The sequence below is a fragment of the Boleophthalmus pectinirostris genome, unplaced genomic scaffold, assembly GCF_026225935.1.
Source record: "Boleophthalmus pectinirostris isolate CB_2022bp ecotype Guang Dong unplaced genomic scaffold, ASM2622593v1 HiC_scaffold_11, whole genome shotgun sequence".
NCBI lineage: Eukaryota > Metazoa > Chordata > Actinopteri > Gobiiformes > Gobiidae > Boleophthalmus > Boleophthalmus pectinirostris.
In genome coordinates this window covers 9,036,749-9,050,935 of record NW_026570994.1, presented here as the reverse complement: position 1 = coordinate 9,050,935, position 14,187 = coordinate 9,036,749, and the positions used below count along the sequence as shown (strand labels likewise).

The following is a 14,187-nucleotide window of genomic DNA, read 5'->3' as shown; positions in this document are numbered from 1 at the left end:
GTAGATTTTCAAAAACTTTGAAATAAAAAGTTTATATTTAATTGATGCAAGATAATTTGGGCCAATTCACCTGGAAGCCTGAGGACCACAGTTTGGACATGCCTAGTTTAAGGTGTTTCAATGTGTGTCAGTTTCAAATATATTCGTAGTGGAGGTCTGCAGACAGATGGTCAAAACATTAAGACTTTCAGATAAATGCATTTTACATATGTTTGACAGAGACAGAACAGCTTAAAAAGTCTTGGAACACAACTCATATGTGGGCATCACAAAACAATAAGATTAGGGCTGGGTATCATTATGAAGTTGCTGATACAATACATATCTCGATACATAGGCCACGATACGATACATATCTCGATACAGTGAGCTTTCGATTCAATATGATATATTTCAAATCGATTCAATACAGTTCAATAAGAATAAAGACTAAATCATGTCTGTGATTTTGTGCAAAGTTCATATGAAACACAAACACTTTATTCATCAAAACAGGGAAAATGTCAAATGTGTCGCATTAAAAAGTTTCCTTCCTCTAAACAAGCAACAAAACTGTAGCACTGTAACAAAATAATTTTCGTAAAATATACCAAAAAGTACTCTTGGTGATATATTCGATACAGCAGCCCACGATATCGATACTGTATCATCACATTAAGCGATACTATATATCGATATTTCAATATTTTTGCACACCCCTAAATAAGATGTCATTGAGGTTGCAGTTATAGAGGTACTTGAATTTGAAGTAAAAAATACTAGTACTCTCAATGATTATTTGGGCCAGCTCAGAAGAATCCTTGGGGGCCAACAAAAACTGGTCTGAGGGTCGAATTTGGCCAAAGTTTGGACACCCCTGCTTTACACCAATCACACTTTTATACCTCCAAACCCTGCCCTTCCTCTCCCTCACTCTTTTCTTCATACCTCCAGGTACTGGCAGGGTTAGCAGCTCTATTTGAAATGTGGTTGTGTGAGGAGTTTGGCTGTTTAGTCCCACTTAAAAAGTAATAAACTCAGCCAAGAATCTTAAATACCTTCTTTGGAAAGTGGAGAAAAAGTTAATAATAAAATACTAATTCATTGGAAGTGACAACATTTTAACTTGTGTTTTTAAAGTTTACAAAGATCAATGCATCACAGGGTTTAGAGCAGTGATAGATTTGCAATTACATTTGATAAATAATTACAACTATTTACATAATTCATGAAGGCTAGTGATTTTTAGATTAAAACCACCCTTCTAGCTCTTCTGGTGATGTTGTTTCATCCACTAGCCTGCAGCTCATTACCTACCTAGCCAACACCGCTACAATTAGCATTAGCTTGCCTCTCAATCACGGTGATGAAGCGCATGAGACACTGGGCTGCTGCCTCCGAGCGAGATTTAACTCTTGCCAGGTCAACACAAGCCCGAGCGAAGTAGCGAAATATTGTTCTCTGGCCGTCAATCGCCTGGCCTCCACTTCATTATGTCGGTGGAGCCAGTCAACATTAGCGCATTCAGCTGTCCGTTAATCTGTCACGCGGCCACCCCTCCCTGTCATCCTACGGGCATCCATCTTGGTGTACCCACGTACCTGCAGCCGAGTACTTTTAACTGTCAGCAGCACGAGAGGAAGCGCTCTTTAATGATGACTCATATGGAGCGTTCATTATTTCCCCGACCGCGTGTGTTGTACGGCCTTTTACGGATTTCGATGGCAATTTACCGACCGTCCAAGCCATATGTCCAATTCCTATGGGTGTTTGCGAGCTGCTGCACCAACTTTGACTCATTATCAGCAAACAAATGCATCGTACGGGGATATGCAATTACTATTCACAGTACAGCGTGGATAGCAGAATCTGTTTTCTCTTTCCAGTCATGGTTCATGGGAAGTTCCTCTATATTCTACCAACTTTGGATAGTGATTGCCTGATGAGTGTTGGGAAAGTACAGTAGCAGTAAGGAGGTTCTGGGTTTAATTTTCGGATCAAAAACGGGCTTTATATGTGGAGTTTACATGTTCTCGTGTTCTTGCATGCGCTCTTGTGTCCCCCATTAACCGTAAAAGGTTGAATATTACACAAAATTAACTCTTCTAAGATTTAAACCCTGTTATCATGTTGTTACCTGCTCAAAAACATACCTGGATATGTGTTTTGTTTCATTCATACATGTTTGAGCAATCCTTTATTAGTCTGTCTACATCTCTAAAGCTTAAAAAATGCTCTTTTCCAACTTGTGATGTCTTCAAGTGGTAAGTTAACAGCTATATTTAACCTTGGGTCAGTCAAGACTAGCAATTCCTACACTGAAATCATCCAAATGATTTTAGTGAAGGTGTATGGAGTTTTAAAACATATTGGAGCACTTCCCGTACTACCACATTTACATCACAAGGTGGAACAGACAGTTTTCCGTTTGAGAGAAGATCACAGCTTAAATATGTCATCTTAAATAAGTAGGATTTGTGTGTTAAACATGAATGTGAATGAAACAAAACACAACTACTGGTATGTTTATGATGATAACATAGATCTGATAAGTAGTGTAATATGGGCCCTTTAAAGCACGCACAATAGGCTTATCTTCCAGCTAGGTACTCCTGACCACTAAACATAGGTACAAAGTGTGAATTTTTAAATTAACCTCAAACTTTTCAAACCAAAGCATGTGCACTACCAGCTACCGATGTCGTTATGCTTTCTGCAGTGCTAAGCTATCACACGATATGCAACTGATAGCATAAAGAAGCTGACTCGATACAAGAAAAAGGATACAGTGAGCAGAAAAGGTCTATATGTCTACATGTGTGCTATTAAGCCATTCTGCATACAGGATAATGTAAGCAGCTAGGTTCAAGGTGGTTCTTAATCACATGGAAGTAGGTCATGTCAGATACATAGGCAAAACCATGCCAGAACCACATGCTATGACAAAACTTGACAAAAACAAGTGGATCTGGAGCTGTATCCTGTCTTCCTGATTCCAGAGGGCGTGATTGACAGGCGGGTTGACCAATCAAAGAAACGCGTGCTCAGTTTACGTCAAAATACAAACATGGCTGCCTGGATTTTCTCAGGATCAACAATCGAATCACCAAACTCTTACTTATCTCAGGCGAAAGAAGTTCTATATTTTGTTCTGAAAGTTACGAGAATTTTCAAGAGGAGATGTCTTCCGCAGCTCAAGTTTGGATGGAGGTTTTTCTTTCTTTATGGTCTCAGAATGTCAAAAAGACTGGCTGGTCAATAGGCCTGTCGCAATAACAAATTTTGAAGTGTGACATATTCTTGAAATATAGACAATAAACAATAATACTGAAACCAAAAGTACAAAAAGTATTCTAAATGTACAATATTGTTAAAAATATGAGCTGCAATAAATAACCAACAGAATTACACACATTAGTAGTTAATTTAATGAGTATAATGAGTCAAAGAAGGCATTATATTATATTTATTCAACCCTCTACAGCTCAAATTCACAGTGTAGAAAAATCACCAAAATTTTCGACCTAGTACAAGCACAAGAAAAAGCACCACAATATATATTGATCCCCTAAAATTACTGTTCCATTTGTCATGTATTGAACGATAAGTCGATGTAGTATTTATCGTGACAGGTCTAGTGGTCAGGCAATAAAAATCAACCTCTATACCACACAGGATTTACAGCAATTCGTATGGATCTAGGCTGTAAATGAGCAAGCTCTTGTCCATCCATCTGCCTGTTCTCCGGGGGTCCAGTGGTTCCGTTGTCGCCCTGGCGTCTCCTATTAGGCCCCTAGTTAGTCTGGCATTTAGACTGGCACGACAAGCATGGGCGCGTGCCAGGCAGTGCGGGTGTCATTTCAGGCCAACGCCAATCCGCCCGGCGCTAAAACTGTAGACAACCTCACCGCGCATCAGCTGCCCCGTCCAATCACATCACTCCGGCCTGATTTGATTCCACCTCGGACAGAATTCAATTACGTTTTATTAATTTTGGCACAGTTTGGACTCCGTAGAGTTTTGATTCGATCTCAGGCAATGCAATTTAACTTGCTTCACATTCGCTCCCAATGAAAAATCTCAACATTTTTAAATCTCCTCATTTCAGACAAGGGGAGTCAAAGTTTTGCGTTTTTTGGAGGTCCCTTGGAGATCCCATATTACGCTATTCTCTGATCTATGGTATAATATTTTTTCGTCATCACAAACATTTGAAGATGTAGACAGACGATGACTAATAATAAACATATGTGAATAAAACAAAACACAATTCCAGGTATATTTTTTGATGAAGTAGCAACATTATGACATGATTTAAAGCTCACAAGAGTCAATTTTACCGTATTTTCAGCACTATTAGGCGCTCTGGATTATAAGGTGCACTGTCATAGAATGGTCTATTTTCGAACTTTAAAAAAAACAAAAAACGCCCTGGACTTTAAAGGAAACACAACAGTTGGATGGGTCAGTCGGACTTTGTCGCGTTCACGGTGACTCTCGGCTTTGTTCAATTGTGGCATGTAGGGAAGGTGCTGTCTGGGACCGCTGGATTGTTGGCGTGGTCGCAGTGACTCAGTTGTTCAGTTGGTTAGAAGGCTAGAAGTGGCACATTGCACTCGCTTTTTTGGTTCGTTCCTACATTCCATTCCTCATCCGTGTGGAGTGATGAGTGCGGCTGCGGGTGTTTTTCGCTGTGCGGTCGCTGTCTGCTCCATGTGTGTTTGCGTTTGCTGCGGCTTTGTAATTTACTGAAGTCATGCTGGGACACCCGAGTGGATTTGTGTATAGTGCGCTCTGGATTGTGGGGCACGCAGTCGTTTTTTGATGGGGTTGGAGGCTTAAGAGCGACCCCTACAGCTTGGAAAATATGGTAATATAGGACCTTTAAAGGCGCTGTACACACTTTTTATCTTCTAAACAAGATGAGTGCAGTGGTCCAAAGTCATACCTGATCCTAATTATTCACCACAATGGCTTTCGAAGTGTTTTCACGACAGTCAGACGTCAGGGCTGAGTTTACACTGAACTAACATGCTGAAACTCTTCCTAATTAAATGCACACGCCATGCAGCGAACCCATTTTGACCTTAAGAGCTGCTTATACAATATATCTGTACTGGCGCAGACAAATTTTGCTCAGATACATGGGTAAAAACTCTTGGTGCCGGGTCTTTAATGAGCTAAGTCAGAGAGGCATGGTGCTATCTACATTTCTTTAGCTGTGTGATTCCCAGAAGAACATTAGTCACTCCCATGATAATAATGGATAAGCCGAGTGAAAATAGACCAGGGGTTGGCAAAGGGTAATATTGAACACGCTGCTATTTCGACGCCAAGGCTACATATGCCAAATGCCTACACTCCATTTTGGTAAGGCAAGATGGAAACACAAGCCAGAACTGTCTTCACAAAACAAAGCGCTGTCAAATAAGTGTGAAAGCATTAGTTCTGCAAGTTGGGTAAGCTCTGTGCTAGGATATGGATAGTTCTTCTGGTTCTTTGAGTTCTTTTCATACATCATCTGCATCTAGGCCTGTCCCGATAATTACTGACTTATGACACAAAAGCGGGAACAGTATTTTTTGGGGTCATGTGTATATATTCTCTGCACTACTCAATATCGTTCATCGTCTTTATTTACTTCAGCAACAGATCAAACTTCAAAATTGTGACAGGCTTATCTTCTTCTGTTTTCACACCATCTAACTTCATGTTCTTACTTCTGTTGATTACATCCATAAAACTTCATGTTGGAATTAAGCCACCTCCTCCTCCTTTGCACTCCAATCTTTGTCAGTTGGGGTGGGCGATTTTGACAAAAATGAATTTATCTCTATTTTTGGTGTAATCTTGATGACAATATTTAGACGATTTTATGGCAATCCACCAGAAATGTGCTAAAAGAGACAGTAAACGACTTGGTTGAGGCTTTTAGTATATTAAAAGTATTAAACAAAAAGTGAACGAGCTTTAAAATTAAATGTCCATGTGCAGAAGTATAACTTTACACCCTTTTTGAAAGATTACACTGCGACTTAATTTTAGATTTAACTGCTAACTTTGCACAGCGCACAAACAACAAGTGGAATATTTTGTTCCATATATTATACACCTCTATCTCAAGAAGGGATGCACTGATACCCATAACAGTACTGAATATTGTGCACATACTGAAAAATTATCTGGTAGGGTATCGGTTCCCTATTAGTTCAGGTGATAGTTGGAGCTATAATTGGATGTAATAGGATTATGTACAGGATGATTTTGGCCTACAACATCTCATAATGTTTGAACTTTTTTCATATAAAGCTGTTCAGAAGTTATTTGAAAGATAAATCAGGAAAGAAAAATATGGATCGATACATCCTTATTCTCAAGATTTACAGTAATTTCAGTTTCTTTGGACTATTGATAATCCCATAATTTCACTTTCTGAAAATTCTAAGAAGGTATGTTTTATAGCAGGGGTCCCCAACCTCTGGGCTAGGGACCGGTATCGGGCCATGGGTCATTTGGTACCGGGCCACATACCAGGCCTGGCCCCCTCCCGTAGGCCACGCAGACTGTACCACTAAACCAGAACTAAATCAGGTCTAAACCAGGACTAAACCAGGTCTAAACCAGGTCTAAACCAGGAATAAACCAGGAATAAACCAGGACTAAACCAGGTCTAAACCAAGACTAAACCAAGACTAAACCAAGACTAAACCAAGACTAAACCAGGACTAAACCAGGACTAAAACAGATCTAAAAAGAGGTCTAAAACAGGGTCTAAAACAGGTCTAAAAAAAAAGGGCTAAAACAGGACTAAAACAGGATTTAGTCAGGACTTAACCATGCTGCGTGGTCCGTCTCCTCCACTGGTCCGTGGCACAACAAAGGTTGGGGACCACTGTTTTATAGCACAACCCAAGATGATCCTGGAACTTTTCCAAATGCACATTATTATCACCTTTTGCTCATTTCCGGCGCATATGAAAGAATATAGGGGTGAAAATAACCTTGTTTATGTATTATTTTATTTTATGACAGCACAGATGCGCCACAGTGGTATTGCTTTCGTCTCCAGGTGTTCCAGACTATAACACCTCTTCCTGTCTTATACAAATCTAATGTTGAGGTCTGAACTTGGCAGATTGGGAGCTAAAGGGCACGCTGGAGAAATCAAAAGCTCACGGGCAAATAAATAGCATATCCATAACAGTGAGATTGCCCTTTGTACAATTCGGAGGGCCTGCTGACTCTGGTCGTTCCTTAAATTGATTTCTCGTATGCGGTGGCCTCGAGGGAGCGATTGCATTTTCATATACACATTGGTGCTGCATGTGTGAGAGTATAGCCCCCCCCTCCCCTTCTATTAATCAAATAACGCAATCAATTTTACCTCGCCGGACCGAAACACAGGCCAGAGCTTTGTGTGAACAGCCGTGCATGTCGTTAATAAGAGCGTGTGACCACTGTAGCATGGTGTGATGACTTGATTAAGACCTTGGAGGACTTTGAAGGAGCACAGTAAAGTTCCAGGGCGTAAGAGTGGATCGTGTTTGATGGGGGGATGGAAGAAAGGTCTAATTAACCAAGAACAATTTGGTTGTTTGTTGCATGTTGGAAGCTACAGTTAAAGGTCCTACAGTACACAAAACTGACTCGTGTGTGCGCTGAGCCATGTTATGTTGTTCCCTTATCAAAAACATACCTGGAGTTGTGTTTCGTTTCAGTCACACATGTTTGAGTAATTCTTTATTATTAGTTTGTCTATATTTCCAAAGCTCAAAATGCACAGTGGAGCATTTTTTGTATTACTGCATCACAAGGTGGAACAGGGTGTTTTCAGTTTGAGAGAAGAACTCTGCCTAAATATGCAGGATTTGAGCATTAAACATGTGTGGATGAAACAAAACACAACTCCAGGTCTGTTTGCGATGAGGAAACAACATTATAACACAGATTAGGGCCATTTAAAGGTGCACTATTTTCACTTTTCTGGCAAAGAGTGGCCACCTGCCTGCATCCTAGTTTGTAGTTGTTATTGCGTTGTCTGGAATGCTCCACATTTTAATGCCATTTTAAAGTAAACACGTCCATGGAGACACGCAGATGACACCTCCAGGCTAAATTACCGGTCGGATCTGATTAGCGGAGACGCCACTCAAGGCAAGAATGCATGTTTTTCAAGTTTTTTTAACTGTAAAATTAATGTCATTAGATGAAGACAAGCAGATGGTGAGCAGCCTACATGAAAAGTTACATAGTGTACCTTAAATGTATCCCTTGGGTCTATCCAAATCCTGGCAAAACTTCGAAGGTAGAAATGGAAGGGCGTCTTAACACAGAAGTTATGCAGATAATTTGATGTAGGACTAGACAAGAGCAAGACAACATTTTATCAGCAGTAAATATGTCAACACGTCAACGCAACATCTACACTGGAATTTTTCTTAATTCAAACAAGCAACATAAACCGTCTGCTTTTTACAGTAAGTGAATCAACATCTTTGTGGGAATAACAAGTAAACCCATCAAAATGAAGTTGTGTTTATCATCAAAAACTAGAAATCCAAGTCAGTATCTGTAACTATGACTCCTTTATTTAAAAAAAAAAGCATCAAAATAAGTACTGCCCTGTTTATTTGGACCACACAGACTAACATTTAAAACTCACACGCAACTGTTCAAATTTGTTACAGCTTTGAACAGCTTCACTGATCTATCAGAAAAACCCCACAAGATCTGCAGATTTGGCCATGCTCTGATTGGCTCAGCACCATCTGCTAATATCTTAATCAACTCACAAATTGATTGGTTGAAGAGACTTCAGAGCGCACATATCACACTATTTTCTGATCTATATTATAATGTTGTTTCCTCATCAAAAACAAACCTGGAGTTGTGTTTTGAGAGTTTTTGAGTTTTGAGTTCTTCTCTCAAACCAAAATGCCCTACAGGAAGTGCTCCATTGTGTTTTTAAACTCGATACACTTTCACTAGAATCATTTGAATGATTTCAGCCCTGATATTGCCAATTTCTTCTGAATAACAAACAAAATTTAGCTGTTAACATGAAAACTACTACTACATGACATCACAAGGTGCAACAGCGCATTTTGAGCTCTGGGGATGCAACCAGAGTAATAATAAAAGCTTACTCAAACGTGTGAATGAAACAAAACACAACTCTTTTTTGAAGAGGTAACAACTTTCTAACATGGCTTAAAGTTCACAAGAATTCTGAATGTGAAGTTATTTATTTGGAGGATAAGCCCCTTGAGATGTCGCGCCATCTCATTGTCGAGGGGGTCCTCATAAATACAACGACAAAAGACAGATACAGTAGGGCAGACAGTAGGATATATAAATTCAAAAAAACATCAAAACAACAAAATCAAGACAACCATAAACACACACTCACTCACAATTGACTGTTTGACATATAATAAAACAAGTTTGAGGAAGAAAAAACAAAACAAAACAAAAACAAAGAGTCAATTTTGTGTAATATAGAACCTTCACCAATCAGAGCTAACCAATTTTTTTCTATGCAAAGTTACCTCCAGAGTACAGAGACTGTAAATGAGCGATGTTAGCATAGAGCTCCGGCACACGCTTTACCCTCGACTCTGGGTGCACTGCTATACTCTTTGGCACAGTGGCATAAATCTTTGAAACCCTAAGTCGGTGACATTTCCCCCTCGAGATGCACTGAAATATCTTAATTACGCCACTTAACATCGCATCGCAGAGTCCCGGGCGAGCCAGTACAAGCATATAATTCATTGTACTAAGAAAAAAAAATAAGCATGAGTCTCCGTAGCATGGGGTGACCTGGGAGTTGGAAAGTAAATGTTGTTCTTTAAAAGCCAGCGGGGTGAAATGTGTAGACTTAATGTTGCCAGATACGCTCCTCCATCACCAGTTGCTTCATATTAAATGATATTATAACAGGGGTATTTGCATGGCTATCAAAAACCGCACAGTTGGAACGGGGGACGGCTTCGGTGGTATGATGTAATAGTCCCGCAACCCAGAAGAGAAAGAACAAATGAGAATCCGTGTTTAGGCTTACAACCCGGCTTGCAAAGTGAGGATTTTTCATGCATTATTAAATTGGGGCTCGCTACAGTAGTTCGCGAAAAATGGTTTCAGCACTAGGCAAAACGGACAGCTCCCGGTTCACAGTGAAATCAAACTTTTCTAAAACGTGGTTGTCATCTGAAATAGTTAAAGCATTGCGAGAAATAGAACGCAGAATAAGGACATATGCAGTATATTTGATCGATACAGGAGCATAAACACTGGCTTTAGTGTTGAAAGTGAGAGATTGGGTTGCCTGGGGGGGAAGACATTTGATAAACACTGGGAACACAATACAGTAATACAAGTGATTGAAGATCTTAAATTACAAAGATACTGGAGGAAAAAGCAGCTATATCTTATATTTTGTAGCTTATTACATCTTTAGAAAATGAAACCACAGGATTGTTTTTTGAAAAGAAATGTAAGGTAAAGTTGGGACATGAGCTATAAAAGCGAGATGTGATTAAAACCGGTGATAGCAGCGTTTTGGAACTACTGAATTCACTCACAAACTCCGAGACAAGACTGTTAAAACTCAAACCTCAGAACATTTTGGTAATTTGACTAAAATGTATGACATTTCTCAGTGACCGCTTTATACCGCTTTGATAATCTAATGTTGACATATGTTCTTCCTGCAAACCTTGACCTGTCTAATGAAACTTCCACGGGTTTGCAATACAATAAAGCATTCCATTCACGCACACATACCTATATCTACTATTATCAAGTTCACCGACACTAACCCGTATTAGAGCATCAAGTCTCTAGCGACATCTGCTATCTCTATCTCTCTTCAAACCGCATTTGGCTTTTCACACCAGCCACTGCCATACATTATACATTTGTGGTGACAGTGAGACTCCCCATTAAAATTCATCGACATTTTTAACACCTCTCTCTCCGTTTCTCCCTCTCCAACTGGGCTGCTGCCTGGAATAGTCAAGTTCGTATGTGCCACTGCGCTCCACTGGATCGGTCTCTGCTCCTCTGTACAGATTTCCGTATAACGAGCAGCTTTCCCGTGGCAATGTCTTTACACTTGGCGCCACTTTGCAGCGCTCTACCCCCACCTGCCGTTGTACCAGCAAGTGTCTATGGCCAGTGCACAAAACTCCTTCAAGTCTACATCAAAAAATAACTCAGTGGTTCTCCGGGGTGACATTTCTGAATTGACAAGGTTTGCGCGTAATATCTTTTCAAAACGTCTCATCTAAACGCACGTAACCGCAACGTAATTAAGTTTATTAGAGGAGCAGTTCGAGACAGGCTTCCTTCCTGTCTCTTTCAAACCCACGTTGCTTACAATGCCCATGCCACGCACCGGTCACGCATCCACGTCAGGTGCATTAATTAACGTGCCAAGTGTCCTTCCGCGCGCAACCGCCAAGACACGTTCAAATGTCAAACTTTAAACGATGCGTACGTCACCTCGACTCCTCTGCTGGAGAGAGACAAGACACAGAGCACCCCGGGGTTCGCTAATAAGAAAGATTTGAACATGTTTAGAAATGTGTCAACATAAAAAGACACGAGACAGCGACTGCATTGGAAGGGTTGTCAAGCAGTAGAGCAAGTGGATCTAGGAATAAACGTGAATGAAGTGCAGTCAAAACCGACATAATCCTCCGCTTTTCAGAAGAAGAAAGCATTGTAGCCCCTCACAAGACGTGCCCCAACTACAAAACAACATCCAGTTTAAACAATCCGCCCCTCTCTGGCTCTCCCAAACACACACACGGACGTACGCACACACTGGCGCTACTGTCCTCTCATGGCCACCGCAGCAGACTGACCAACGACAGCCCGGATCCGCTACAACAACTTGTCCACAAAGTCAAACCAAAGCCGCGGATTCAATGGCACTCTCCCGCGCCCGGACTCGTACCTTGGCCGCTGCAGACGAGCACTCCGAGGAGCTGGAGGAGTTGGAGGACCGTTTTCATGGCCGGAGATGGTACAAGTGGAAATGGTAACGTCTTTTTTACGCAGCAGTAAAAACGACAAGGCTCCCGCGCATCCGTCGTCTTGGGCTCCGCTGGCGACTGGACTGATGAGCTGCCTGCACTTGAGCTCGTGTGTGCACTGCCTCTCTCTTCGTTCCCTTCCGATACGCGCGCGCACGTCTCCACAGCGCTCCCTGCATGCGCGTTCACGGTGCTATGCGCTGCGCTGCTGTGTGGAGACTGGAGAGGACCCCTCCTTCTCCTTCTCTCCTACCCATCGTCTGTAGTCAGAATAAAACCCACAAAACTCCAGGACAATAGCACTAAATAAGTCAACACTTTCTTGGCCATTTCAGGTGGATTTTCTGTAGCATATGTTTATCACTGATAAACTCTCAACTCTCATCAAGATGGAAAACATTTTTCTTCTTTAAGAAAAAAAAAGAAAACAAAAACTAATTTATGAATTAAAAACGTATGTATACTTTGCCTTCTTATACTTATGTATACTTACATTTCTGTAAAATAAGTCATTGTTTGGTACAACTTTACGATTATTCATGATAACACAATCACCACGTTGTCTAATATATTCCCACCATTTGTCTAAAACTTTAAAAGTTAAGTTGACAAAGTTGACAAATACACTTCACAGTTAGGTTTACTTTGCAGAGTCCATTGATATGACTTGACATAATTACATTGTGTCCTTGATTGCTTGTGGTCCCAAAAATTAGGTTTAAATTTCAGGAAGACCTGTCCTGGAATGCCCTGTCTCTTTCTGTTTTGTTTAGAAAAGCATTTTTTTGACTGAGTCTTATTTTATTTTTATTACCCTGTTTTATTTTAATTTAGTGCAGTGATTTTTAGCCACAGGGCTGGGGCCCAAAAATCAGAAGAATTTAAATCATTTCATATGAGACTGCACCCCAAGTTAGTTTTTATTAAAAAAGTTGGGCCCCAAGATGAAAGAGGTTAAGAACTACCGATTTAGAGTAACTGCAATTTGAGATGATTATCAATGAAAAGAGCTACATAAATGAAGTTTAATTATATAAAAATATACTATTAGCCAGTTAATCAGATTATTTGCAATAAATATACCTCACATTTTATATCCGCTCTGAGTAAACAATAATAATACAGTAAGCAATAACATCATTCTGCTTAATGACACTCAACAAACACATTGCTTTCACATTGACAAAGTGCATTCACAAAGAACAGTCCATAACAGTCCATAAAGTGTCAAGTCCCTGTTCTATTACCGCTGTAGTGACATGTCTAATTGCGTGTGCTTCATTTTATTTGTCTTCACTGGTGTCTGTTCATATTTGTTTTTAATGCTCGGATGATGCTCGGGCGCCAGTGGATATTGTTATTGTTTTATCACCCAGGTTTAATTGGACATCTCCCTGGCACTGGCACCGCTTTATTCTGGTGACTGGACTGGAAAAACGGCTATTAAAATGACACAAATAGAAGCGGGCATGGTGGGAACACATTAGCGCCGTGTTAGGCCTCTCCGATACCGAAACCGAAAATAAAGTTGTGCAAAAAAACTAGCATTTGTGGTGATGTTTTGGGTGCTTAAAGTGGCCCCTGTCAGTATAGAGCGTCAGTGTCAGAAGGGCCCCTCGCGGCTCCAATTTCTCCCATTGCTGTGACAGACTGATGCAATAAAACTAAGTGTAGCGGATAAGCAGAGTATCAACCTGCACATAACAGCCTTCTGGAGGTGAGACGGTGCCTCCAAGGGTTCAGTTTTGGCATAATTTAGATGTTTGAATGCAGAAAGTAGTGAAAACTTAAGAAACATTTATCAATAGACAAAAATAATACAACAATGCTATGGAACTTTTCTAGTGGTGGACAGTCACTACCTTGTCCTCGTGGAGATGTTATGTTTGCCAGAAATGTTCCACAGTATGGCATTATGTTTATCCAGTTTGGATCTATTCAATTACAAGTGTTTTTTTTTGTTTTGTTTTGTTTTTTTCCCTAAAAAATATGACACAAGATGTATTTTGTGGTAGAGCAATTAGTAGTGAGTTTGTCCACTGATTTCAAGGTTGGCGGTTCAAAACCCGCTCCCGACATAAACATCATTGGTCAGTGTGAGTGGTCAGATCCATTGGTTGGCAGCGTGATTCCAGCTCCCGCAGATGGATACTGCCATTGTGTCCTT

General features: G+C 40.5%; 1 protein-coding gene across 1 annotated transcript in view; it reads right to left on the bottom strand.

Moving 5' to 3' along the window:
• The window catches only part of LOC110153222 (neural cell adhesion molecule 2), a 591,924-nt gene extending 579,846 nt beyond the window's left edge, over window positions 1-12,078 (bottom strand). Inside the window, exon 1 of the mRNA XM_055165721.1 lies at window positions 11,942-12,078. Within this exon, the coding sequence (XP_055021696.1) occupies window positions 11,942-11,999 (58 nt within the window). The 5' untranslated portion in view covers window positions 12,000-12,078. The remainder of the gene's footprint in view (window positions 1-11,941) is intronic.
• Window positions 12,079-14,187: the final 2,109 nt, after the last annotated feature.